This window comes from Stomoxys calcitrans, chromosome 4, assembly GCF_963082655.1.
Source record: "Stomoxys calcitrans chromosome 4, idStoCalc2.1, whole genome shotgun sequence".
Taxonomy (NCBI): domain Eukaryota; kingdom Metazoa; phylum Arthropoda; class Insecta; order Diptera; family Muscidae; genus Stomoxys; species Stomoxys calcitrans.
The window spans coordinates 42,694,666-42,722,220 of NC_081555.1; the positions used below are offsets into that span (position 1 = coordinate 42,694,666).

The window sequence follows — 27,555 nt, forward strand, 5'->3', positions numbered from 1 at the left end:
AATTCCCTATGTGTGTGCGAGTGTATATTTTGTGCGATTCGTTTTTCAAGATTTCCCTGAGTTGGAAACCCTTGCTCGTGGTTCCACAGAAATTAAGTGAACATTCAAGGAAACAAATTTGCTAAACATCAAGGCAAATTAAGTACCAATTAACTGGGAAATAGTCTAAATAATACTCGAGTGTTGGTGTTCTCCATCGGCGGACGACAAACGTGTGTGCTCAGAACCAGAATCGCGTTTGCTAACTTACCCAGCAGTGTAACCGGTGTTTCTCTGAAGAAAACTTATTCCAAATAGGTGAATTAGTTAAGGATGCCTTCCAGCGATCCACTGCCACCCAAAGAGAGTGCTCTCTTTAGGAAGTTAATGGTACGTTCCAACTTTTTTTGAGAATCGACAGCATAGCCGTGTTAATAAAACGTCGTTTTATAAGAAGTTCGTTTGCAAATCGCCACCCCCTCCCATTTTTTTTATTGAACTGGTCCATATCTTATACGCGTATATTGTTGTGATTACCTGAACCTTAGGTCAAAGCTGAAGCTGTATCGTGTATTACTTGCAGATTCCGAAGCCTGTAATGTGCCCCATATTTGACCAAAATAGTCGCTGAACTCTGTGTGCAAATTCTTTTGACATAACCTCAAAGTTGAGGGTGATACCTAACACGGCCCAAAAGCTAAGAAATCATTTACCTTGCATGCATGTTAGTGTTTCTTTTTTGTGCCTTACTTCTGGTGCCTCTGGTGTCTGTGGCTTTTGTTTCTGTACTCATGCTAAAAGTTGGAATGAAACAAGTGTTTACATACAATTGGTGCAGAAATTAATATTGGTGGGCTGAACTGCCATTGGATTTGTACGAATGGTCAAAAGGTAGTAATCGAGTTTTTTTGGAAATCTTTTAGCTCACTCATTTGAGGAAACTTATTTCTGTAACCAAAATCATTGAGGTGGAGCTTAGCTTGCATTCCAATTTATGTTGAAACAACTTAAACTCTTCCCTAGAGGCTCTCATAGACAAATAACAAGTCCTAGCCCAAAAGTTTTATATTCATTGTCTCTGTCATAGATAACATAACGTATTCAGTTTGTAACAGCATGCCAATGTTTCTTGAATGAGTGAGCTAAAGATTCTGTGTCGAAGCAAAGAGCCTTGTGAGTACTTCGTTGTTGTTATTATATAATACTAGCCAAGCCGGGCCCGCTCCGCAGCACCTCCTTGAACGCACTTATACCTTTCATTTGAGCCCTATATTGCAATGGTCAATGTAAGTTAGATGGATGGTCGATATAAGAAAGTCCGCCAATGGTGCTAAACGCAGGTGGGGCAAACATTTTAAGTGGTTGGTAAATCATCCTAATGTTAACGACTTTTGTGATGTAGTATGCCATGTATAAAAGTCGTACTAACAACTTTCTCATAGAGGTGTCGAACTGCGGGACGCCATTGGGAATGGGCTATAAAAGGTCTTGGAGGAGGAATTTCTGCTCTTTTCCCAAATACCTTTCATTTAAGCCAACAATGGCCATGGTCGATAAATATGTACGGTTTGGAAAGCGTTTTGGGGCTGGCACTCCGCTACTTTGCCCTAAAATAGGTTTCAAATCGTACTTTGCTCCGACAAACCCTTCTTTTTACCACCATATTGATATATTCGGGAAATAAGTGCTTAGGGGCTTAAACAAAAACACTTGGCCCAAAAAATGGATTCCTTTTCTACTCTTAAGTACCTTTCATTTGAGTCTCATATTGTCATGATGGGTGGGGTATTGTCAAATTACCTATTTGAGGTGTTTTAAGGAGGTTAAGCCCCACCTAAAAACCTTAACACAAATTTTAATGTCATTTTCTTAATCTACTTCCTAATTGCTTTTATTTGAGTCGCATATAGCCATGGTCGGGTTATATTTCCATTTGGAGGATTTTGGGGGTGGGGACACCACCCATTTCATGGACTTCATTTTTTTGCCATATTCATAATCTACTCCCGAATACCTTTCATTTGAGTCCAACATGAGTCCATTTGAGTCCAATGTTAACATGAACGTCCAATATGTCTGTTTGGGGGAGTTTTGTGGTTGAGGCGGTACCTGCTGGGTACTTAGACTCAACTTTTAATACCATATTGGTGTTCTACTCTCCAATACCTTTCATTTGATACCCATATTGTTCCGATCGGTTTACTTTTGATTTTGGGTGGTGTTTTTGGGATAACGGGGGAGGGTCCACCCCCCTCCGATATCAGCAAATTATAAAGCCTATTCCTCCTTCCTGACCATATTCGTGATCTACTCTCGAATACCTTTCATTTGAGTCCCATATCGTCATGATCGTCCAATAATCCCATTTAGGGGTTTTTGGGGTTGGGGTGGCCCCAGTTACTTTGACCCAATATTTAATATGAAATTCGTACTCTGCTCCCGAATGCCTTTCATTTGAGTGCCATATTGTCCCGATCGGTCCACTTTTATTTTCCATCCCCCTTCCGATATCAAAAAACGGCAGCACTCTGCAGATGTCTCACTTTTAATGCCATATTATGTCGTGCTCTGATGGACGGCGACCACGACATAATGTTATTTGTCCAATTTTTTGTCTGCTTGGTTCTGTTGAATATCCGTTGGCATCAATCCTAGCTCTTTAATAGTTGAGGCGGCTGCATCTGCCGGATCGTAATTCGGTCAGAACCACGCTGGTTTGCCGGGGAGGTTAATTTCCTCAGGTGCGATGGGTGGTCGTCGTTCTCCAAGGACAACATTCACCCGCTAGCTATTAACCGGTTTCTTTGTCAGTTCCCCAAGTGCTGCCGGCAAGTGACTTGAGGACCTTGTTTCTACTTCTGACCTTATCGGAAATTGGAGTGTCATGTGGGGAGAATGTGTAAGAGATGTCAAATGTGACACCAAGTATTTTGGGATATTTGATGGTTGAAACTATTACTCCATCGAATATCACATTCAGCTTATTATTCACGATTTGGTGGCAGATATCTTCAAATCTCTTGCAGCGAAATAACGACAAGTTCGTTAAGGTAGGCGCCTGATGCCACAATCGTACAATCGTGTGCATATAATACGTTCTGGAAGGGGTAGATTAGAGGATAGGCAGAAGATAAACAGTGCCGGAAATATAACCCCGCCTTGGGAAACTCCCTGTTTCATTCATTTCGACTTCTTATCTCTCTTCACCAAATGTTTCAGGCCAGACTGGAGGGACGTTATGGCGATGTACTCAAATAGTTTGGCATGACTGACCGAGTCGAAGGCTTTCGATAGGTGCAGTGCCACGAGGACATGGGCTATGCTGATTGAAGCCAAGGCAATTGTAAATAGTGATGGCATGCGAAGCAATTATTGTGCTAGTCTACGAAATCCATGTGGTTGAAGCCACATTTTCATGTGGTGGTAGGTGAGCAAGCTCGTTCCGGTCCAAAGGACCGAATCGTCGCGGGAACAGGGTGGCCATTGGTTATTTAAAGGCGCCAAAAGGCGAACATCTTGGGCACTCAGTATATGTGCTAGAACCGGTGCCACCCGACGCCCACTGCGACTCTCCGCTCGATAACGCTGATTGTCCGCGACTGCCGTTGTAGCTACTCCGTATGGAGCATTACATTATCTGCAACCTGTGGATGCGGCCAGTGGCTAGCAGCTAATCTACTCGTGACAGCCACAGCCACCACACAGATCGGACCTCAATGTTCCAGCCTGTGTGGGGCTCACAGCTATTCCGTGCCGGGATAGCTATCTATGCTGATGCTCCGCGAATGGGAATTCTCCTACGAGGCTCGGCAGGAGTCTTGGCTACGACTGAGGGAAAGGTGATCTGTCTGTAAATCTTTCCTTGCACGGGTCCTTTGAGGCTTCCGTAGCGGGATCAATCCCATCGTCCAGACATCGTGTACTATAATAGTGCTCAAAGACAGGTTGAGGACAATTGTAAGGTACTCGACTCCTGGCAGATCTAGGAGAAACTTTGCACGGTGAGTTTTGTTGTGATTTCCAACAATCGTGCTAAGTATGGTATTTTTCAGGGTATAACTTGATTTAGCTACCAAATAAACCGATCTCCCGATTTTACGCCTTAAACTCCTGGAAAGCGGTTGAACTTTTGCACGTAGTGTTTTGTTACAACTTTAAGCACTATCCAGCATTATTATGTTAGGTTTAAGTGACACTGCCATCGAACTCACTTAGACGTTTGTGGAGAGAGAGAATTGTTGGAGAACCTTTTGCTTAAAAAAGACCAACACACCCACTAAATCCGAAAACACACCCGCTAAATCCAAAGAAAGGAGAACCTCAATAGGAAATCCTTCGGACTGCCAGTGCGAGACATATGCACAGCAGATGTTCTATAGTCTCTTCTTCCTTAAAGTACACACAGCTTCTGCAAAAGTCCTTACTTGTAACCTTACGTCTGTCGGCAGGTTTTCCGAGCAGACAGTGAGTGAGTGACCTGGTATGGTGGACACAATGACTGAGACGTCGGTTTAAGCCAGCGACAACAAAGCGGTAGATCTACTCAAGTCTATATTAGGTCACATAATTTTGGAGTGTTCACAAACCCTTTGTGATCATCTGTCAGCTTACTTGTCGCTAGCGGCATACCCACAGATTCCACTTTCCAGAGCATGTTTAGGTTAGGTTAGGCTGAAAAGATTGTGTGGATGTTAATGTGCCTCATTCCACTATGGACACACACATCTAAACCAATAATCGGCTTGTTGTGCGCTCTAAATATTAAAAAGTAATCTCGAAAAAGAAAATCCAAATCAGGATTTCCGTGCTTCTAAGTTCCGGCCTTAATTACATGTCTGATATTGGGTCCCTAACTAAGTACCGGTGTTTGTTAGTCGCGAAAGCGGGCAATGACTTGGGATATGCTCCAACGTCTCATAATCTTCCCCACATGGCCTACACATGATATCATTTGCCGCACCAATTTTGCTATCACTTGCCGCAGTTCTACTTATCGTTCTACCGAAAGCTATACTGACCCTCTTAGTTCCTTACTGTAAAAGCCTTGTCTTCTCACGATTCAGATCTCTCCTTAGGATTTTCGTCGTCCTACCGACTTATTCGCTGTTGTACAGTGCTTACTTTGGACTGCTTCGAACCGAAAGCCTTCGGGTTAATCAAGTTTATTGACGGCAGTCTTCTGAACTTCACTGTCAAATCGTTTGCTTTATTATTGTTGTTATTGCCCTGTTATTGTTATTGCCCCACGACTGTTGTTATTGCCCTGATGGCTTTTTTTACTGTCCGTAAAGATGTTTACACTCGGATGTGCTCGCATTAACACCACACCACCTAATGCATTTCGTGATTCCCCGGATTTACGCCTACAGGACCGTGTTGTGGTCAGTCAGTTGAAAGCAGATTTCAGGCACTGGGTTCTCAGTGTAGACCCCTAGGCCCACTCTGTTCTCTAGTTTTGATTCATCTGAGTAGCGTTAACTTCCAGATGACAATGATAGAGTTCATCGATCTAAGTCTGTGCCTCTGGCTGTAGTGCCAATTTTGGCATATTCTTTCCAACATTTCGGCCGGTATCTCACGAATAAATGCTTCAATAATGTCTTCCAATGTGTCAATTGAAGCGGAATTGTCTGTATAGAAATGAGCTTTAACTTAGTCTTAAGGCGTTAAATCGCACGATCTAGGCTGCCAATTGACCGGTCATGAACGTGAAATAAAATGTTCACCAAACTCGCCCCTCAAGATGTCCATTGTTACGCGCGCTGTGTGGCATGTGTAGAGATGGGCGATGGATAAATACATAAAGATATTTTCCAAACTAATTTTGATGATTCTGATCTTCTGATGTCATCCTCAGAGAAGGCGTTAATCTCCATTTTACATTCCAATATTGTTCGTGATCTTACCGTCCTGGGTGTAATTGCCCTTATGGCCATTTTACTGTCCGTTAAGATGTTCACACTCGACGTCCTCGGGTTAGCGCCACACCACCTCATGCATTCCGTGATCGCCCGGATTTCCGCCTGCAGGACCGTATTATGGTCCTGTATATATACAATAAAACGGATCTCAGCTTTTGGATTCTCAATGTAGAACCTCAGGCCTACTCTGTCCTCTAGCTTTGATCCATCCGTGTAACATGATCGTCCAGATGGCAATACTAGGGTACCGTCAGTCCAAGACTGTGCCGTTGGAAGCAGTGCTTCGAACTCGACCTCAAGTTTCGTCTCAGGTATCCGATCAGAAACCTCTTCCCTTCCTTCTAGATTTCCCAACTTCCTAACCATAGGAGTCCGTCAAAGTACTGAGGTGTAAGTAAGTACTGGTGTAATCACGCTCCTGTAGGGCCAGTGGACCATCCAGTGGACTTACTTGCAAATTTAGCAAATTTTGCCCATGAACATTCCACTAAGGAACAGGTGCAAACTTCTCACACATCAATGAGTGCAGTCCGATTCAAGTTTAAGCTCAATGATAGGGGGGTCTCCTTTTTTATGCCGATTCCGAACGGTGTGAAGCAGTGTGACACCTCATTGGAGAGAAGTTTTACATGGCATTGTACCTCACAAATGTTGCCAGCATTATGAGGGGAAAACCACCGTTGAACATTTTTTCTGATGGTCTTGCCAGGATTCGAACACAGACGTTCAACGTCATAGGCGGGCATGCGCCTATGGTGGCCTCCCCAGTGGACTTACTTACTTTTGTAAAACTGACGTCACTTTTTCTTTGAATTTAAAGTTGTCAGAAAACATATTTGTATACCCTACAGAACTACTGTGGTATAGGGTATAACACCCAAATGGAAGAGAGAAAGACGCACTGAAAAGTGTACCCATCGACTAAGAATCACTTTCAGATTCGATTAAGCTGTGTACAAATTACAGTTTGCAATTTCAACCGATCGTCTCCAAATTTGGCACATACATATTTTTGCGTAGAGACGGAGCCTATTGAAATTAGAAAAAAAAACGGATTAGATGTGGTATTAGCTCCCATATATATGTTCGTCCGATTTTGGGAAATATTGCAATAAATTTCTTATTTGTTAACCGATTCTCACAACATTTCGTACGTAGAGTTCTCTTATGAATCTTGATGGGGCTTGCGAATTTCATATACATATCGGTTCAGATTTAGATATAGCTCTAATATATATATATATATATATATATATATATATATATATATATATATATATATATCGCCCGATTTTCACTCCTAGCGCCACTGCAAGCGCATTTATTGACCAATCTTGGCAAAGTTTTGTGCAACGCTTTCCTCGACGACTACCAAAATATGTAAGAAATTTGTTTGAAAACGGTTCAGATTTAGATATAGCTCCCATATACATGTTCCACCGATTTTGAGAAATATTCCAATAATGTGCTCATTTGTTAACCGATTCTCTCGAAATTTGCCAGTAAGGATTTTCTAATGACTCTTGATATTACAAGCGAATTTTATAGAAATCGGTTCACATTCAGATATAGCTCTCATATATATAGATCGCCCGATTTTCACTCTTAGCGCCACTGCAAGCGCATTTATTGACCAATCTTTTGTGCAACGCTTTCCTTGACAACTACCTCAATATCTGAGAAGTTTGCTCGAAATCGGTTCAGATTTAGATATAGCTCTCATATATATAGATCGCCCGATTTTCACTCCTAGCGCCACTGCAAGCGCATTTATTGATCAATCTTGCCGAAATTTTGTGCAACTATTTCCTCGATAAACACCACAATGTCTGAGACGCTTGCTCGAAATCGGTTCAGATTTAGATATAGCTCCCATATGTATATTCGTCAGATTTTGGCTAATTTGCAAAAATGTTGTCATGTGTCAAGCGCAGTTATTATAGTTTCAGGTTGACATGGTCGGTAAATATGTCCGATTTAGGTGTATTTTGGGAAGTGGGGTTGTCCCCCAAACACTTAGTACTGACAATAAATCAACATCGTGCTGTACTCTAAATATAATTTTTTAAACCCCATATTGCCATTGGACTTAAAGTTGGATATTAAATTCGTTTTCTAATCTCAAATACCCCCCTTATTGCAAATTTCAGCAAATTTGTCCGCTTTGTGAAGAGCTCCACTCTCTTTATGACCCAATTTGCCAAATACGTCCTATTTGGAGGATGGGGGTGGGTCGCCCCCTAGACAGTTGGTCCCGAATGTTGATATCAGATTCGTGGTCTACTTCAAAATACCTTTCATTTGCGTCCATGTTTTTATAGTTGGCAAACATGTTCGGTTTGGGTGGTGTTCATTCAGTGACTTTCTCTGAAAATATACTACTTAGAGTAGAATACGTATTCTACTTAGATTAGAATACGAAGTACTCCTTATTTGAGCCCCATATTGCAATGGTCAGCAAATACTTCCTATTTGGTTGGTGTTATGGGGTAGGTTGGCCCCATAGAAACTTCTCCCGAATATTGATAACAGATTCGTGGGGTACTTACAAAAACCTTTCATTTGAGCCCCATATTGCTATGCTCGTAAATTTCTGCTCTTTGAGGGGTGTTTTTGGGGAGGGGCGTCCCCCAAAACACTTGGTTCCCCATTTAGATATCATATTCGTATTCTACGCTCGACTACTTTCTATTTGAGCCCCATATTGCCATGGCCAGTAAATAAGTACTGTTTGGGGGTGTTATTAGGGAGGCACGCCCCCCCCAACACTTGGTCGCACATTTTGATATCAGATTCGTATACTACTCGTAAATACCTTTCAATTGAGTCCCATATTGCCATGGTCGGTAAATATGTCCGATTTAGGGGTGTTTTGTGGGTTGGGGTGGTCCCCCAGACACTTGGTCCCACATTTGGGTGTCAGATACGTATTCTACTCTTAAATACCTTTCATTTGAGTCGCATATTGTCGTGATTGGTCTCTATATATTTGGTAGGTTTAAGGGTGGGGCGTCCCCCCTAGGTGCCCCATCCACAATTTGGATACCGAATTTTTGTTTTTAGGTTATACGGACCAAACATAACAGAGGCCTTTGAAAGAAAAGTTGAGGAGAGGAGATTAATACAAATTTCATTTTCCATAAAGTCGAAGTAATTTTTCCTATTTTTTTGTGTTCTATTTTTTAGAAATGTTACGAAATGAAACAATACAAAAATGGTTTGAAGTTGGCCAAACAGATTCTATCGAATCCCAAATACACCGAACATGGCGAAACGTTGGCCATGAAGGGATTAACCCTCAACGGTCTGGGGCGTCGAGAAGAGGCTTACAAATATGTGCGCCTGGGTTTGCGTAATGACCTGCGATCTCACGTTTGTTGGCACGTCTATGGGCTGTTGCAACGAAGCGATAAAAAGTACGACGAAGCCATCAAATGCTATCGTAATGCCTTGAAGTGGGAAAAGGATAATTTACAAATCCTCAAAGATTTGTCATTGTTGCAGATTCAAATGCGCGATTTGGAAGGCTATAAAGAGACTAGACATCACCTTTTCAAGTTGCGACCCTCTCAGCATGCCTCCTGGATTGGATTTGCAATGAGTTATCACCTGCTGGGCGATTTAGAAATGGCCAATAGTATACTGGATGCTTTCAATCAATCGCAAACGCTAATTGTAAGTAGAAATCGCAGCACTACAAATTTCCTATTCAATAATTTATTGCCAATTTTGTTTTGTTTGTAAAATCGATGCCCAGGAACCAAATGATTATCGACATTCAGAGCTGCTTTTATATCAAAATCAAATACTTGTCGAAGCGTGCAAATACCAGGAGGCTTTGGATCACTTGAACAAATACGAAAACCAAATGGTGGACAAATTGGCCGTTCAAGAAACCATGGGTGATTTGTACATCAAAATAGGCCAACACTCAAAAGCTGTGGCCATCTTCGAGGAACTAATCGATCGCAACCCTGAGAATACCCTATACTATAGCCAATACTTTTTGGCTAGACAGATAACGGATGCTGACAAAAAACTAAGTGCGTTTAAAGACTTCCAACAAACCTACCCCCGAGCCATGTGTCCCAAACGTTTGCCTTTGGATGTTGCCACTGGTGATGCTTTCAGATCAGTCTTGGATGACTACTTGAGGCGTGGCCTTCGCAAAGGCGTTCCTCCGCTGTTCGTTAATGTTCGCTCACTGCATTCGCAACCCGAGAAGGCAGCCATTATGGAAGAGCTCATCTTGCAGTATTATGAAAATCTAACACGGTCGGGTCATTTCTCACGCGAAGATGCGGACAATAATTTGCCCGTTGAACCAGCGTCCGCGGTGGTGTGGACATTACTGTTTTTGGCACAACATTATGACAACAAACGTGAAACGGAAAAGGCTTTGGAGTACATCAATGCTGCCATTGAGCATACACCCACGCTGATAGAGTTGTTCATAGCTAAAGGGCGCATTTATAAACACGCTGGAGATCCTGTCGAGGCCTATATGTGGTTGGACGAAGCTCAAAGCATGGACACCGCCGACAGATATATCAATTCCAAGTGTGCAAAATATATGATGCGAGCAAATCTAATCAAAGAGGCTGAGGACATTTGCGGGAAATTTACACGGGAAGGTGTATCAGCTATGGAAAATCTCAACGAAATGCAGTGCATGTGGTTCCAAACAGAATGTGCATTGGCCTATCAGCGCATGGGACGTTGGGGAGAGGCTCTTAAGAAGTGTCATGAAGTTGATCGGCATTATTCGGAAATTATCGAAGATCAATTTGATTTTCATACGTACTGTATGCGAAAGATGACAATGCGTGCCTATGTGGGACTTTTGCGATTGGAGGATGTCCTGAGGCGTCATCCATTCTACTTTAAGGCAGCCAAATGTGCCATTGAGGTTTACATACGACTGTATGACAAACCTCTGAAATCGGAGGAGACAATTGAAGAAATCGATACTGGTAAGCGGCAAATGTTTCATTAGAGTAGTTAAAGCGCCCCAGCGGCTAAGCTATTAGCGGGCGCCACACAAATTGTACCTACCTTCACTATTGTGTGTTTCAGACTGTACATTTAACTTTTGATATGGTTGCATGCTTACTTTCAGAGAACCTACCACCATCAGAATTGAAGAAACTTCGCAGCAAGCAACGCAAAGCCAAGAAGAAAGCCGAACTCGAGAGTGCACAAGCTGCTCAAGCACAAATCAAACGTGAACAGCATCAAAAGTCTAAACAGCAAGCCAATCAGGAAGCCGATCCTGAGGCACCACAACTCGATGAGCTAATACCGGAGAAGCTGGAACGTCCTGACGACCCATTAGAGAAAGCCATCGATTTGTTGAAACCACTCCAGCAATTAGCCAAAGAACGCATCGACACACATTTGCTGGCCTTCGAATTATACTCGCGCAAGAGTAAAATCCTACTTATGATTCAATCGATTAAACGTGCACTGGCGATCGATGCTGAGCATCCGCAAGTGCACAGTTGCATAGTGCGACTGATGCAAGCACTGCCAACATTGACAAAAGATTTGAATGTTTACGTCAAGACGGTGGTGGACAAAGCCGTTAAAGAACTGATAGGTACTAAGAGTGCTCAGCAATTGAACGATGAGTTCATTGCGCAGCACAATTCTTCCATAATGCATTTATACGAAGCAGCACGTATCATGTATAACCTGGATGCTAAGAAACAAGATGCGGCCATCAAGTTAATTACCTCTTACGATGTAACCAAACTTAAATTGGAGGTAAGAAGAATTTTAAGTAGTGTAGTGAAATTAAAGTGCGACATTTCGAGTTTCCTCAATTTTAATCTGCTCTAACTCGTAAGGAAAAACCAATGAAAATTTGCCCATGAACATTCCATTGAGGAACATGGGCAAAGTTCTGTCCGATTCACGTTTTTAAGCCCAATAATAGGGGGCCGGCCTCCTTTTTAGAGCCGTGTCCGAACGGCGTGCCACAGAGTGTTACACCTCTTTGGGGAGAAGTTGTTACATGGCTTCTATAGTTGTTGTTGTACCAGTTTTTTTGTGTTCTATCATTTGTCTGCTTGATTCTGTTGTGCGTCCAGATCCAGGAACTCTGCGGCTAAGATGGGGTGCGACCACAGGGTTCCGGGTCTGAGTGGCGCGGGTCTGGCTTGGCAGTTAAAAAGGTGACGTGTGGTCCCTGGTCACAACCGGGACATACATCTTGCACGTCGGCATCAATCCTTTCTCTGTAGGAATTGAGGCGGCTGCATCTAGTGGAATGTATTTGAGCCAGAACTTCTCTGGTTTGCCGCGGGGGATGTCAATTTTCTTCAGGTGCAATGGGTGATAGCTATTTACCGCATCTGCTACGCTAGACCCGCTTGATCTTGAGATTCTCTCTTGTAGCGCTGAACCTCACGCTCTAGATCATGTAGATCTACCTTAAGGCTTCTGGGCTGTGGATACCTATCCACAAGATAATGCTTTGCGATAACAGCCCAAAAGGTATTTCTTGGTCAGCGTGTAGTTATGTCTTCGCACTGGTAGGATCTTTGTCTCCTGAAAGAGGTAGTCCACATGAGAACTGAGGAGACAGCCCTTCGCAGTTCGAAGGTCGGCATTCTGATAGATCCGAATATTAACCACTGCTGACGAGACCTCACTGGCTCTGCGGAACCACAGACTGGCCAATTGCTTTGTACGGTTTCTTTGCCAGCACCCCAAGTGATGCCAGCAAGTGACTTGAGGACCCTGATTTTATCGCAAATTGCAGTGGAATGTGGGGAGAAAGACCATCACTTTCAGCTCAGTATTCAACTCACGCGTATTTGTTGTGGACAATGTGGCTGAAGATTTGGTGGCAGATATCTTCAAATTTCTTGCAGCAAAATATAAGGCAAGTTGGTTGAGGTAGACGTTCATCCTATCGCAGATGTCATCAATGTGTCGGGGGCCTGATGTCATTTTCGTACAATCGCCGACATATGATACGATTTTTTGAGCGGAGTGGAACGAAGTATAGGTAGAGGTTAAACAGTGCCGGTGATATCACCCCGCCTTGGGAAACTCCCTGTTGCACTATACGGTGCTTCGACTTCTTATTCCTAAATTCCACAAATCACTGCCGACCACACAGATAATTCGCGACCCAGCGTTTCAGGCCTGGCTAGAGCGACGTGTTGGCGATGACCTCAAATAGTTTGGCATGGCTGACCGTGTCGAATACCTTCGATAGGTACAGTGCCATGAGGACCGTCCTTTCACATAGCCTGGGCTGATTGAAGCCACGGCAAATGTGTGCAGTGATGGCATGCAAAGCAGTTGTTGTGCCATGTAGTCTTCGAAATCCATGCTGATGCTCGGCGAATTGAAATTCTCCTACGAGGCTCGGAAGGAGTAATGCCTCAAGCGTCTTTGCTACTGGTGAGAGAAGGGAGATCGGTTTATACGACTCCCCGAAACTCGGGTCCTTTCCAGGCTTCAGTAGCGGAATCACTCTGACCATTTTCCAAACATCGGGAACTATAGTTCCTCACAAATGCTGCCAGCATTAGGACGAGAAAAGCACCACTGAAAATTTTTTATGTTCTCGACAAGATTCGATCCTAGGCGATCAGCGTCATAGGCGGACATGCTAACCTCTGCGCTACGCTGGCCTCCAACTCATATGCGACTAAAATTAAAACCCCATTCCATTGGGGGTATGTACAGAAATCGACCAGTATTATAGCTGGATAACTCCCCATTCGTCAACGAACCACAACAGGTCCGGCACGGGATTGCTTTGAACATCAGGCTGAAACTTTGAGCTCCGATCTGTTTGGTCTTTATCGTTATGACGGAAAAGTTAGCTGGAGGCTACTGAGAACGTCCAAAGATTGTGTATAGTGGAATGCTTCACATGGAGTAGCTGCAACTGCAATCGCGGACTATCAGCGGGTCAAATGCTGATTCTCAGTGAGGATCTCCGCCGTATTATGGTCAGACAGTCGGAAACAGACCTCAGTTCCTGGGTTTTTAATGTAAACCCCCAGTCCCACTCTGTCCTCTAGCTTTGATCCATCCGTGCAGCATGAACAAATGTCTATACCAGAGTTTCGTCAATTCAAGACTGGTCCGCTGGCAGCAGTGCCTCTCTTTCGACCTCATATGTGGTCTCAGGTATCCGATCGAAAATCTCTTACAATCCTTCCAGGTTGTCTATCGTCGCCTCGATTATAATGCGATTGTCTAATAGCCGCAATGCATGATTTACGCTTAAACTTTATGTCTATGGGTCAGATATCTAGAATAGTCTCCAGTGCCCCACCTAAGCCAAGACAGCATGTTATGTGAACCTGTTGTGTTATGCTTAGGTTGCACTCTTTCTACATCGCAGTCCACCAAACCACTAAGGCGTAAGTGAATATTGGTCTAATCACGAGGATAGTCCACTGGCTCTAAAGTAGGCAAGTGAACTATCTTCGAATTCACGACTCATTTCGAGCCTATGGCCCAACATCTATAAGCCTTCTCAGTACGCTCCCCAATGTGACACTTCCTGTTCAGTTTCCCGTTCAAGATTATTCCTAAATATATGACCTTTTCAGATATCGAAATCACTATGTTGGAGAAGGTTACGTTAGGTTAGGTTGAAAAGAGCGTGCGGATATTAATCCGCCCCATCCCGCTATGGACATACACCTAAGCCAGTAATCGGCTTGTTGTGCGCTCTAAAAACTATAAAGGTACCTCTAAAAGAAAATTTTTAGTAAGGAATCCTGTGCTGCTTACAAAGTCCTTAATTGTTTTCAATACCACTCCCCTAAGTTGGTTCTTGTCTGGTATTGTGTCTCCACCTAAGTTGGTTCATGTCTGGTATTGTGTCTCCAACTAAGTGCCGGAATCTGTTAGACGCGAAAGCCGGGCTAAGACAAAGGAAATGCTCCAACGTCTCATCATCTTCGCCGCATGCACTACACATGCTATCACTTGCCGCACCGATTTTACATAAATGAGTTCGTAGTCCTATGCGTTCCGTTATGATACCAATAGCTGTACTGACCTCCTTCTTACTTCCTTTCAGTAATAGCCTCGTCTTCTCAGGATCTGGATCCCCTCATAGGATTTTCGCCGTCCTACCGACATTTTCGCTGCTCCACAATGTTGCATGCGCATTCGTCGCCCACGCCCTTAACTCGGACTGCGTCGACCCGAAAGGCTTCGGGTTAACCAAGTTCACCGCCAAATCGTCTGCCCTTTCATTCCCCCTTACTCCGTTATGGTCGTTAATCGCTTTCTTACACAGCACGACTTATCGTGACCTTACCGTCCTGGTTGTTATTGCCCTTATGGCAATTTTACTGTCGGTAAAGATATTCACATTCAACGTCCTCGCGTTAGCACCACAACACTTCACGCCCGTCCTCGCGTTAGCACCACACCACAGATCGCCCGGATCTCCCCCTGCAGGACCGTATTATGGTTAGGCAGTCTAAAACAAATCTCAGTCCCTGGGTTCTCAATGTACACCCCCAGGCCCACTCTGTCTTCTAGCTTTGATCCATCCGTGTAACATGATCTTCCAGATGGCAATACTAGGGTTCCGTCAATCCGATGGCAGCAGTGCGTCTCTCTCGACTTCAAGGTTCATCTCAGGTATCCGATCGGAAACCTCTTCCCTTCCTTCCAGGTTTCCTATCGTCGCCTCGATTATACTCCCATGGTATGAGCTGCTCCTATCCTCAATCCATTCTCCGACCACCTAAAGTCTCATAGCCGCAGTGGCTGCCTCACACTTAATCTACATGTCAATGGGTCGGATATCTAGAATAGTCTCCAGTGCCCTGACAACATGTTCTCTGAATCTATTGTATGGACCTTATGTTGCACTTTTTCTCCATAGCAGTCCACCAAACTACTGAGGCGTAAGTAAGTATTGGTCTAATCACGCTCCTGTAGAGCCAGTGGACTATCCTAGGATTCAGGCCCCATTTCGAGGCTACGGCCCGTCTACACAGTGCCCAACATCTGTGAGCATTCTCAGTACGCTCCTGAATGTGACACTTCCAATTCAGTTTCCTGTCCAAGGTCACACCTATGTATTTGACCTTGTCATATATCGAAATCGTCTTATTGAGTAAAGATGGTGCGTTAAATTGACCCACCTTCGTTTGTTTGTTTGTTTGTTTATTATTCATGACATTACTAGTACAACAAGACATAAGTCTTATAATTGACTGTACTAGAATCACAAGAAGATACACAGTAATGGTTTACAAAAATTAGAAGTAGGAAAACATTTTATAAATAAAATTGAAATTTGTGTAAATAAAATTGAAATTTGTATAAATAAAATTGAAATTTGTATAAATAAAATTTAAATTTGTATAATTAAGAAACAAAATTAAAAAAAACAATAATCAAGCATAAAATTTAAAAAGCTCAGTCTTAAAAACAGAAGCATTGCTTAGTAATTGCAAATAATTAGGGAGCGAGTTCCAAAGACGAATTGTGTTGATGAAGAATTGGCGTTCGGAGGAGAGTTTTTTGAACCTGGGAAGAATGAGTTTTTTGCCTCTGTTGGATCTGGCGAACTGCACACGATTATAAAGATAAAAGGGTTCTTTTGTGTAAATTATATTATGCAGCTGTATTAAGCATCTTATCTTTAAGTAGTTGCTAAATTGAACGTTGAAAATTTTGTATGCGAATTCAGATATTCTGTCTCTCCTAGTTTTGTTAAAGACATAACGTGCGATGTTGTTATATGCAACATTTAGTGTCCGGGAGTCATTGTAGTCACAATATGCAAAGACTTCACATCCGTAAAGCAGTGTTGGGAGTAAATATGTCTTTGCAAGCATCATACGAATATTAAAAGTAGTACATGTACGCACATTCCATAAATTTCTCAGCATACCATATACTTTGCCAGAAGCGCGATTAATGTGGTTTGTCCAAGTCAGCTTTGTATTGATCGTTAAACCCAAATTGGATGAAGACTCTACTTGTTGTATTACATTGTCTGAAATTCTTAATTCGACGTTGTATTGAAGAGATTGATTTTTACCAATAACTATGAGTTTCGATTTTGATGGGTTGAGATCCAAACAGTTATTACTTGCCCACTCATAAACAGATTTTAGATCGTTGTTAATTTTCGTAATACAGGTACTCATATCCACGGTTTTAGTACTTGCATATAGTTGCACATCATCTGCATACATTTGTATGCTACAGGTCTCAGGAACGTGAGGAAGATCATTTATGTACAGGGTAAATAACAAAGGGCCCAGAATGGAACCTTGGGGTACACCTCGTAATACATTTAATGATCTAGATTTCCTATCGTTAAGAACAACACACTGAGAACGATTTGATAAGTACGATGAAATTAAATTGCAGGCGGTATCGGTAAAGTAAAAAAATCTCCTTAGTTTTGACAACAATATATCATGGTTGACTGTGTCAAACGCCTTGCTGTGATCCAGTAGAACAAGAAAAGATGTCATGTTTTCGTCCTGGCTTTTACGAAGATCTTCAACGACATCGATAAGAGTTGTGGTGCAGCTTCTTTTCTTTCTAAATCCAGATTGGTTTTCAGTCAACAGTTTTTCCTTTTCAAGAAACGAGGAAATCTGAGAATTTAGTAAACGTTCCAAAACTTTAGACAAAAAAGGTAATATTGCTATAGGTCGGAAATCATTATTTGACTTAGGTATTGGTATAATTTTTGCAAGTTTCCATTGTCTAGGAAAGGTAGATTGTGTAATTATACTATTTAGCAAAAATGTTATGTATGTTAATAGCTTGGGCAGCACAAATTTTATAAAAATTGGACACAATTCGTCGGTTCCAATAGCATTTGATTTAATTGCAAAAATGCTTTCCATGACCTCATTATTGTCTACGCATCGGAATGAAAAATCGTTTTCAATTGGGGCTGTATGTACACAGGAATATATATTAGAATTGTTGACGCTGCTATTCAATTTTATAAAATTCTCATTTAACTTATTTATGTCAATATTTTCAGCAGTAGATTGTTTAGTGCCAATACCAATTTCGCGAATAGTCTTCCATTTTGACTTGCTGTCTATCGCAGATTTGAATTTTTGGCTATAGTATTCATATTTAGCGGCATTAATACTTTTTACAACTGCCCGCCTGGCAGATTTAAACATATCGTGAAGTTCAAATGTTTTAAAGTGTTGCCACCTTTGATACGCAATATCTCTTTTTTCAATTAAAAACTTAATTGTATTATTGAACCACGGCTGTTGTTTATGATTTACCACCTTGGTTTTGAGAGGGACACAGCTGTTATAAATCATGTAAATGTTATTTTGTAGGAACGCAAGTTGGTCATCCACATTGTGAAATGAATAAATGGCATTCCAATTGACTTCGTCGAGACAAGAGCTTACCAGACTTTCATCAATGTTTTTTATAACGCGATACGTGTATTTCGTAGGCTTGGTATTTACATGCATATCATACGTAAAAAATAGCAGATCATGCTTTGAAAAGCCGGGAGCACAAAGTTGGTCATAGATAAGTACTTTGGATATGTTATTGACAAAGACTAAATCTAGCAAGCTTGAATTGGTACTGGTGAAATGCGTGGGTATGCTGGTATTAAATGGGACTAGTCCAAGTGTTTCCATGAGGTTAGATAGGTTGTTGTCGATTATCAGATTGCTGTTGAAATCCCCAACGATGATTGTATCATTATAGTTTAAAGATAAAGTTTCTATAGCATTTCGAACAGGCTCGAAATCGATGTGGTTATTGGGTCTATAAACACAACCCAAGAGGATATTAGCTTTGTTTTCCATAGTAATTTCAATAAAAAGGTATTCCATATTGGATTCGTCGTTGGATCTGAGCTTAAGGTTGAAATTAAGCCCAACTTTTATGTATATGGCCACTCCGCCAGCATGAGACCTTCTATCAGCCCTTAACAATTTGTATCCTGGAACATGGAAAATACCGTCATCTATGGAGGAATGAAACCAAGTTTCAGAGACACAAATAAGGTCCACTCCTGAATCGCAAAAAATATGTCTGAACTCATCCAGTTTGTTGTTAAGGCTTTGCGCGTTAATATGTGCCACACATAGACCAGATTTCTGTTTGACCATTATCTTAAGCATGCAGCTGAGACTGTCTTTGGAACTATAATTTTCATCACTCATCAATGTATAAACAACTTTGCAATGCTTCTGTGGTTGTAGAAAATACGATAAAAAATAAGGAGCTTGGGACTATTAAGTTTAAGATATTATGAAATGCGATATAAAAATGTTGATTCAAAAAACACATAAAAAACATATAAATGAAATCAATATAAAGAACGACAGATATAATACAAATGGTGCTATTCATCGGTATTAGTTGAGGGGTTGCTAGCTGTTTCTCCTCGTTGTTCAGGGTATTCTCGAAAAAATTTAGATAGCAATTCGACCTCATCTATTAGGTGAGGTGGATCAGATCGTCGTTCTTTGACATAAATGAGCCCACGGAAGGAGTATGCAGATTCCACGATTTTCTGCCTTTTTAGTTTGAGCGCGCTCTGTAGAATTTTGTAGTTGGTTGCCGTCAAGTTTTCATTTATATGTATGACGTTGGGGGAATCAAAGCCAATATGGTTTAGTGACAGAAGAGTTTTGTTATTACGTTTAAAATAAGCGATTGATTTAAGTATGCAATTTTTATCATAGGGTGACATCAAATTCACAATTATTGTTGTGTCATAATTTCGTTGTATTTTTGGTTTAATTCGATATATAGATTTTATAGAAGGTGTATGTATGTTCAAACTATTGCATATGCTGTTGAACAATGCATTTAAATTTTCACCTTCATAGAAAGGAATACCGTTTATTCTTATTTCAGAAGCAACTTGTAGATTTTCTTGCTTCAATAACTGAGTCTTAAGGTTTTTAATTTCATTTTGGATTTCATTATTTTGATTATTTTGAGGATTTAAAAATTTTTGTGCTTTCATTTCCAAGACTTCTTGTTCAATCATATCAATTTTTTCAGCTACTGTTTCCATTCTGACAACACGATCTTTAAGAGAAATAATTTCGTTTCGGAAGTCACTTAGTCTCTTATCAAGTTCATTTAGCAAGCGCGTTTCACTCTCTTTAATTAATGTTTGGATGAGTTCGTTTTGCTTCTCAAATCTCTTGTCGATAATCATAACAATGCGTTGAGGCGACTCGTAGTTTGACAAGCGAGGTGTTTTGCAAATACTCTCAGAGTAAGAGGTTTGCATTATCTCTCGCATACGCTTTGGTGCTTGCGGGGGGATAGTACTCTCACTGCATTTTGTAATTGAGCGATCAAAACTGTTATTATTCATTGTTCTTAATTTTCGAGGTTGAGATTGTGAGCGAAAATATATGGTGCTTGTTCTTATTGTTTTGTTTGGTGCCTTTTTGTTATTTTCTAAAGTTTCTTTTCTTTTTTTATTATTCACCGGTGGTAGTTATGTTAAATTGTATTTTAATATTTTTAATGGTTAAACTCGGCTAAGCATCAAGCGGAAACTATGTGATGTTAAAGCGGCAAAAGTGCACAGGCATATTTCAGTCTTCTCTGGGTTAACATTGAGACCTCTGGGTTTAGCCCAGTCATATGCCATATGCAAGACCCTTTCGGTTGTTGTTGTTGTTGTTGTAGCAGTGTGTTGTACACTGAGGCGGCAGCCCTTGCCGATGAAGGACTTCATCGGGTCAATCCGGTACGTACAACCGGCTGCCTTGGGATTGACCCTTTCGGTCCTTCTGCATAGCTCGTTCGGTTCCTTACCCCTTAGAAGTATTATAACATCGCCTGCGTATCAGACGGGTTCAAATCCCTCCTCAGTCAGCATCCGTAGTAGGTCATTTATGGTGGTCACCCATAGGAGTGGCGATAAAATGTACCCCTGTGGCATGCCTTGTGCCATGTTCTCTCTTATATTTATGTCACGGGACCCACAATTTATCCACCTGTTCCTTAGCATAGAGTTTATCTAGTCTCTAAGGACCGGGTCCACTCGGTACTGCTCTAAGGATTGGATCAGTGTGTCGGTCCGCACATTGTTAAAAGCCCCCTCGATGTCAATGCATACCACCAGTGTGTCCGTTTGGGCATCGAAGGATTCATCTATTTTATGCGCAACCTCGTGCAGGGCAGTCTCCACCGACCTTCACCTGACATAGGCATGCTGTTTGAATTTGAGCAGTTGGCTGGATGTCCTACTCTTTATCGTGGTGTCCACAATACATTCCATGGTTTTGAGTTGAAAGGACGTAAGGCTTAGGTCGAAGCCTTACGTCCTTTTATAGAACGATCTCCCGATTAAGGGTCTGAAGCCTATAAAAGCTTTATTTTTTAACCGATTTCGCTGGAATTAGAAACATTGGGTAATTTTAGGTCTCCCAACATCCGTTCCAAATATGGTTCGGATAGGACTATATTTAGATATAGCTGCCATACAGACCGATCTCCCGATAAAGGGTGTGAAGCCCATAAAAGCTTTATTTTTAAACCGATTTCTCTAAAATCTGAAACAGTTAGTAGTTTTATGCTTCCCAACATCCAACTCAAATATGGTACCCTACACCACTACTGTGGTACAGGGTATTATAACTAAGTGCATTTGTTTGTAACACCCAAAAGGAAGAGAGATAGATGATCGACTCAGAATCACTTCCTGATTCGATTTAGCTATGCCCGTCTGTCTGTTCGTCTGTCTATGTTAATTTGTGTACAAGCTATAGGTCGCAATTTTCATCCGATCCTCTTCAAATTTGGTACAGACATGTTTTTCGGCCTATAGACGAAGCCTATTGAAATTTGAAATAATCGGATCAGATTTCGATATAGCTCCCATATATATGTTCGTCCGATTTGCAGTAATAATGCAATAAAATGGTCACTTGTTATCCCATTCTCACGAAATTTGACAGGAAGGGTTTTCTTATGTCTCTCGACATTACGGGTGCATTTCATAGAAATCGGTTTAGATTTAGATATAGTTCTCATATATATACAATATATAGCCCGATTTTCACTTCTAGAGCCATTACAAGCGTCTTTATTGACCAATCTTTCCAAAATTTTGTACAACACCTTCCTCAAAGACTGCCACAATATATGAAAAGTTTGCTTGAAATCGGTTCAGATTTGGATATATCTCCCATATATTTGTTCGTCCGATTTGCAGTAATAATGCGATAAAAAGGTCATTTTCACTTCTAGAGCCATTACAAGCGTCTTTATTGACCAATCTTCCCAAAATTTTGTACAACACCTTCCTCAAAGACTGCCACAATATATGAAAAGTTTGCTTGAAATCGGTTCAGATTTGGATATATCTCCCATATATTTGTTCGTCCGATTTGCAGTAATATTGCGATAAAAAGGTCCTTTGTCTACCCATTCTCTCGAAATTTGGCGGGACGGATTTTCTTATGACTCTCGACATTACTGGTGCAATTCATAGAAATCGGTTCAGATTTAGATATAGCTCTCATATATATATAGCGCCCGATTTTCACTCCTAGAGCCATTGCAAGCGCATTTATTGAGCAATCTTCCCAAAATTTGTACAACACCTTCCTCGACGACTACCACATTATATGAGAAGTTTGCCCGAAATCGGTTCAGAGTTAGAAATAGCTCCTATATATACATATGTTCGTCAGATTTTGGGCAATTTGCAATAATGTTGTCATTTGTCAACCGTAGTTATATTTGCTCGCCGAGGTCCATCAAAATTGGTTCAGAATTGGATATAGCTCCCACATTGTACCTATAGGGTAGGTGTAGGGCATTATACAGTCGGCACCACCCGACTTTTGCCCTTCCTTACTGGTTTTTAACCAATTTCGCTGAAATTTCAAATACAAAATTCAACAGTGACTTTTATTTATTAGACCACTCAATGTCCGTGCCGAATTTGGGTGCATAAGTTATCCAATTTTCATCGGATTGTGACGAAAGGGGGTTTACATATATACCCAGAGGTGTTGGGAATCCAAAGTTCGGCCCGGCCGAACTTAATACCTTTTTACTTGTTTTTTTATACCCTCCACCATAAGATGGGGGGTATACTAATTTCGTCATTCTGATTGTAACTACTCGAAATATTCGTCTGAGACCCCATAAAGTATATATATTCTTGATCGTCGTGAAATTTTATGTCAATCTAGCCATGTCCGTCCGTCCGTCCGTCCGTCCGTCCGTCCGTCTGTCTGTCGAAAGCACGCTAACATCCGAAGGAGTAAAGCTAGCCGCTTAAAATTTTGCACAAATACTTCTTATTAGTGTAGGTCGGTTGGTATTGTAAATGGGCCATATCGGTCCATGTTTTGATATAGCTGCCATATAAACCGATCTTGGGTCTTGACTTCTTGAGCCTCTAGAGTGCGCAATTCTTATCCGATTGGGATGAAATTTTGCACGACGTGTTTTGTTATGATATCCAACAACTGTGCCAAGTATGGTTCAAATCGGTTTATAACCTGATATAGCTGCCATATAAACCGATCTTGGGTCTTGACTTCTTGAGCCTCTAGAGTGCGCAATTCTTATCCGATTGGAATGAAATTTTGCACGACATGTTTCGTTATTATATCCAACAACTGTGTCAAGTATGGTTCAAATCGGTTCATAACCTGATATAGCTGCCATATAAACCGATCTTGGGTCTTGACTTCTTGAGCCGCTAGAGTGCGCAATTCTTATCCCATTGGGATGAAATTTTGCACGACGTGTTTTGTTATGATATCCAACAACTGTGCCAACTATGGTTCAAATCGGTTCATAACCTGATATAGCTGCCATATAAACCGATCTGGGATCTTGACTTCTTGAGCCTCTAGAGGTTGCATTTATTATCCGATTTGCCTGAAATTTTGTACGACGGACGACATACGTGTTTATTATGGTCTGAATGGGTCTATAGGCCGATACAGCTCCCATATAAATCGATCTCTCTATTTTACTTCTTGAGCTCACAAAGGGCGCAATTCTTATTCGAATTGGCTGATATTTTACACAGGTATCCAACATATAATTTAATTGTGGTTCAAACCGGACCATATCTTGATATCGCTTTAATAGCAGAGCAAATCTTTTCTTATATCCTGTTTTGCCTAAGAAGAGATGCCGGGAAAAGAACTCGACAAATGCGATCCATGGTGGAGGGTATATAAGATTCGGCCCGGCCGAACTTAGCACGCTTTTACTTGTTAATATTTCTTTAACACTTGGTAGAATAAATTTTATTATATCCTTTAGCATCGATGCCAAAAACGAATGCGAATGGGTTTCCAGCCGTGGGCGAAATGATGCTTTGACTTCCAGCATCCATGCCAAATATGGTTAAAATGATGTTTCATAAATTAATCTACAAATTGGTACAGTTTAGCTTGAAATTGGTAGAACATTTGAAAGTATTCAGATGAATTGCTAAAGAGCAGCTACTCACACACACACACACACATTTTTCACAAATAGTGCTTCTGGAGTTTCAAGAACGAATTGAATGTCTTTTTGTTTTAGACTATTTGTAATTATTTGTTTTCTTTTTTGTTTGTTTTTAGGACGCAACAAAGATATTCGAATCGCTGCGCGATGGAGTCTTTGGCAGTTGTGAAGATGCCGTTAAAACCTACAAAGAAACCTGTCATAAACGTTTTAAATATGCTCGCCTATTTCGTGATAATGTAGAATCAGAAACAGAAAAAACCACCGAAGAGGGTTCTTCAGATGCCGGAAATCATGTGGAGAAGACGACTGCAGATTTGTAATGTAATCATAACAATTGCCTGGTTTATCCGCAACAACTACTACTAGCACTATAACAACAAGAACAACAACAACAGCAACATCAAAACTTTATAAATTTTTAATGTTAAACATAAATCAATAAAACCCCCCACATCCAACAACTTGACTGGACAAACAATTTTAACACCAAAACAAGCAAAGAAAGTAAAGAAAATCGCAAATTAAGAAACAGAAATCACTCTACAGACACACACACACACACACACACACATCATTAAACCAATAAACCAACCTATACACAAACAAAAGATAAATACTGAAATAGTAGTGTTGAAATGCTTCGGTATGGATTGGTCAGTTGTTAAGTTTATTTTGTCCTCATTAACATGTCCTTTCAATGGTAGAAATGAACTTGCATCATCATTTGCTGTTTTATTGCCACAAGGGCAACATCGTTGACCTACAGACTGTACTGAACGTGCTTCTCCATTACAAACAACTAGAGAACCCCCAAAAAGCGAAGGAAAAAAAAGAAAGAAATAAAAACTTTAAAGTCTAATATTAAACTAAGCTTAATTTTTAATATTTATGTAGAATTCGAAATTTTTAATGCCCTTGCGGTGAGAACCAGTGTAGCAATTTGAAATTTGGCAAAGAGTACGACCTTGATGAGAAAGAATCTTTCCATGATGTCAAACCCTTAGAAATGTTTTACAATTTTGATTTATAACAGAAACCCAAAAATACTAATCTTTATAGTTTGTTCTTTTTTTACATACTCGTATTTTGTTGTTTATTTTTTTTTTTTTATTTGACTTAAAGCTCTCAATTAATGTTGAAAATGTGAGAAGTGAAAGGAGAAAAAAACTAATAATTAGAATAAATATCTACGCCGCCCCCTCGTTCTCCACACCACACCACACCACTCCACACATACAAACAAAACACAAAATATTAGCAATATACATACATACTTTATATATACAATATTTCCGAAATAGTTGCATATTTTTCCAAATGGCTCATTCAAAGAAATACGAAATTATTATTGGAATAACAAACAGAAACATGGAGATCTTTATATAATCAATCAGTCATATACATAAACACATCCTACTCACTCACGCCCCCCCCCCCCCCCCCCCCCAAAATCAGCCACTTCTAATTCGTATGAAGAACAAACTAAATTTTAATATATTTTATATATAACTAAAAATACAAGAGGAAAAAAAATGAAAACAATAAAAGAAATCGAGAAAAGAAACAACAAATAAAACCAATTTCTTAGTTATATGCAAATAATTAAGAAATATAAAATTAAAAACGAGAACTGGTTTTATGTTTTTATTGGCCTCTTTTTTTTTTGTTATCACCATGCTCTACGGCTACCAAGAAGCATGGAAAGCTAGCAGGCTGGAGTCAGTGGCGCAGACAAACTTCAGCGACACCACATCAGACGGGGAGCTAGAAATGTGATAATAACAAGGATCTAGAAATTTATGTTTTGCAAAGGGTAGACGATTTGGCCATGACGGCCAGAGGACAGCCATCAGTGAATTTGGTGAAACTGAGGCCTTTCGGTGCGACGCAGTGCCTGAGGAAGGCAAAGCATACAGGAAATGAGGATGCGATGCGAACTCTCACTACATTTCGTGGGGTCGAACCAACAATAATAAGCAGTGCCAAGATCTGGTAGAATTCGACACTAATGACATCTTCTTATCTTCTAAAGGGTGATTTTTTTGAGGTTAGGATTTTCATGCATTAGTATTTGACAGATCACGTGGGATTTCAGACATGGTGTCAAAGAGAAAGATGCTCAGTATGCTTTGACATTTCATCATGAATAGACTTACTAACGAGCAACGCTTGCAAATCATTGAATTTTATTACCAAAATCAGTGTTCGGTTCGAAATGTGTTCAAATTTTGACAAATTTTGTTCAGCGATGAGGCTCATTTCTGGTTGAATGGCTACGTAAATAAGCAAAATTGCCGCATTTGGAGTGAAGAGCAACCAGAAGCCGTTCAAGAACTGCCCATGCATCCCGAAAAATGCACTGTTTGGTGTGGTTTGTACGCTGGTGGAATCATTGGACCGTATTTTTTCAAAGATGCTGTTGGATGCAACGTTACGGTGAATGAACACATTTCGAACCGAACACTGATTTTGGTAATAAAATTCAATGATTTGCAAGCGTTGCTCGTTAGTAAGTCTATTCATGATGAAATGTCAAAGCATACTGAGCATCTTTCTCTTTGACACCATGTCTGAAATCCCACGTGATCTGTCAAATACTAATGCATGAAAATCCTAACCTCAAAAAAATCACCCTTTATTATATCAAAATGAAATTGTTGCGCTTTGTTTGTTTATTTGTTTGTTGGTCTGTTCCGTATAGACTTAAAGAGTTTGGGCCCCCGGTGAAAATTGGGTGCTTCGTATTGGGTTGCCCAAAAAGTAATTGCGGATTTTTCATATAGTCGGCGTTGACAAATTTTTTCACAGCTTGTGACTCTGTAATTGCATTCTTTCTTCTGTCAGTTATCAGCTGTTACTTTTAGCTTGCTTTAGAAAAAAGTGTAAAAAAAGTATATTTGATTAAAGTTCATTCTAAGTTGTATTAAAAATGTATTTACTTTCTTTTAAAAAACCCGCAATTACTTTTTAGGCAACACAATATATTTGATTAAAGTTCATTCTAAGTTTTATTAAAAATGCATTTACCTTCTTTTAAAAAAATCTGCAATTACTTTTTGGGCAACCCAACATTTTGATAACTGAAGGGGTGCGGACCCTCCCCCTTATCTCAATTTTCAAAAAACGCCACATCTCGGAGATGTGTGCACTAATTTAAGCGAAATTTTGTATGCCACTTCATGATACCCCA

General features: G+C 40.7%; 1 protein-coding gene across 1 annotated transcript; it reads left to right on the forward strand.

Moving 5' to 3' along the window:
• LOC106089001 (N-alpha-acetyltransferase 15, NatA auxiliary subunit) lies at positions 1-25,231 on the forward strand. Its single transcript, XM_013254741.2, has 5 exons — positions 1-369; positions 9,087-9,575; positions 9,658-10,873; positions 11,020-11,666; positions 24,479-25,231. Exons 1-5 carry the CDS (start codon positions 313-315, stop codon positions 24,683-24,685), a joined length of 2,616 nt encoding a protein of 871 aa, XP_013110195.1. The 5' UTR covers positions 1-312; the 3' UTR covers positions 24,686-25,231.
• The last annotated feature ends 2,324 nt before the right edge of the window (positions 25,232-27,555 follow it).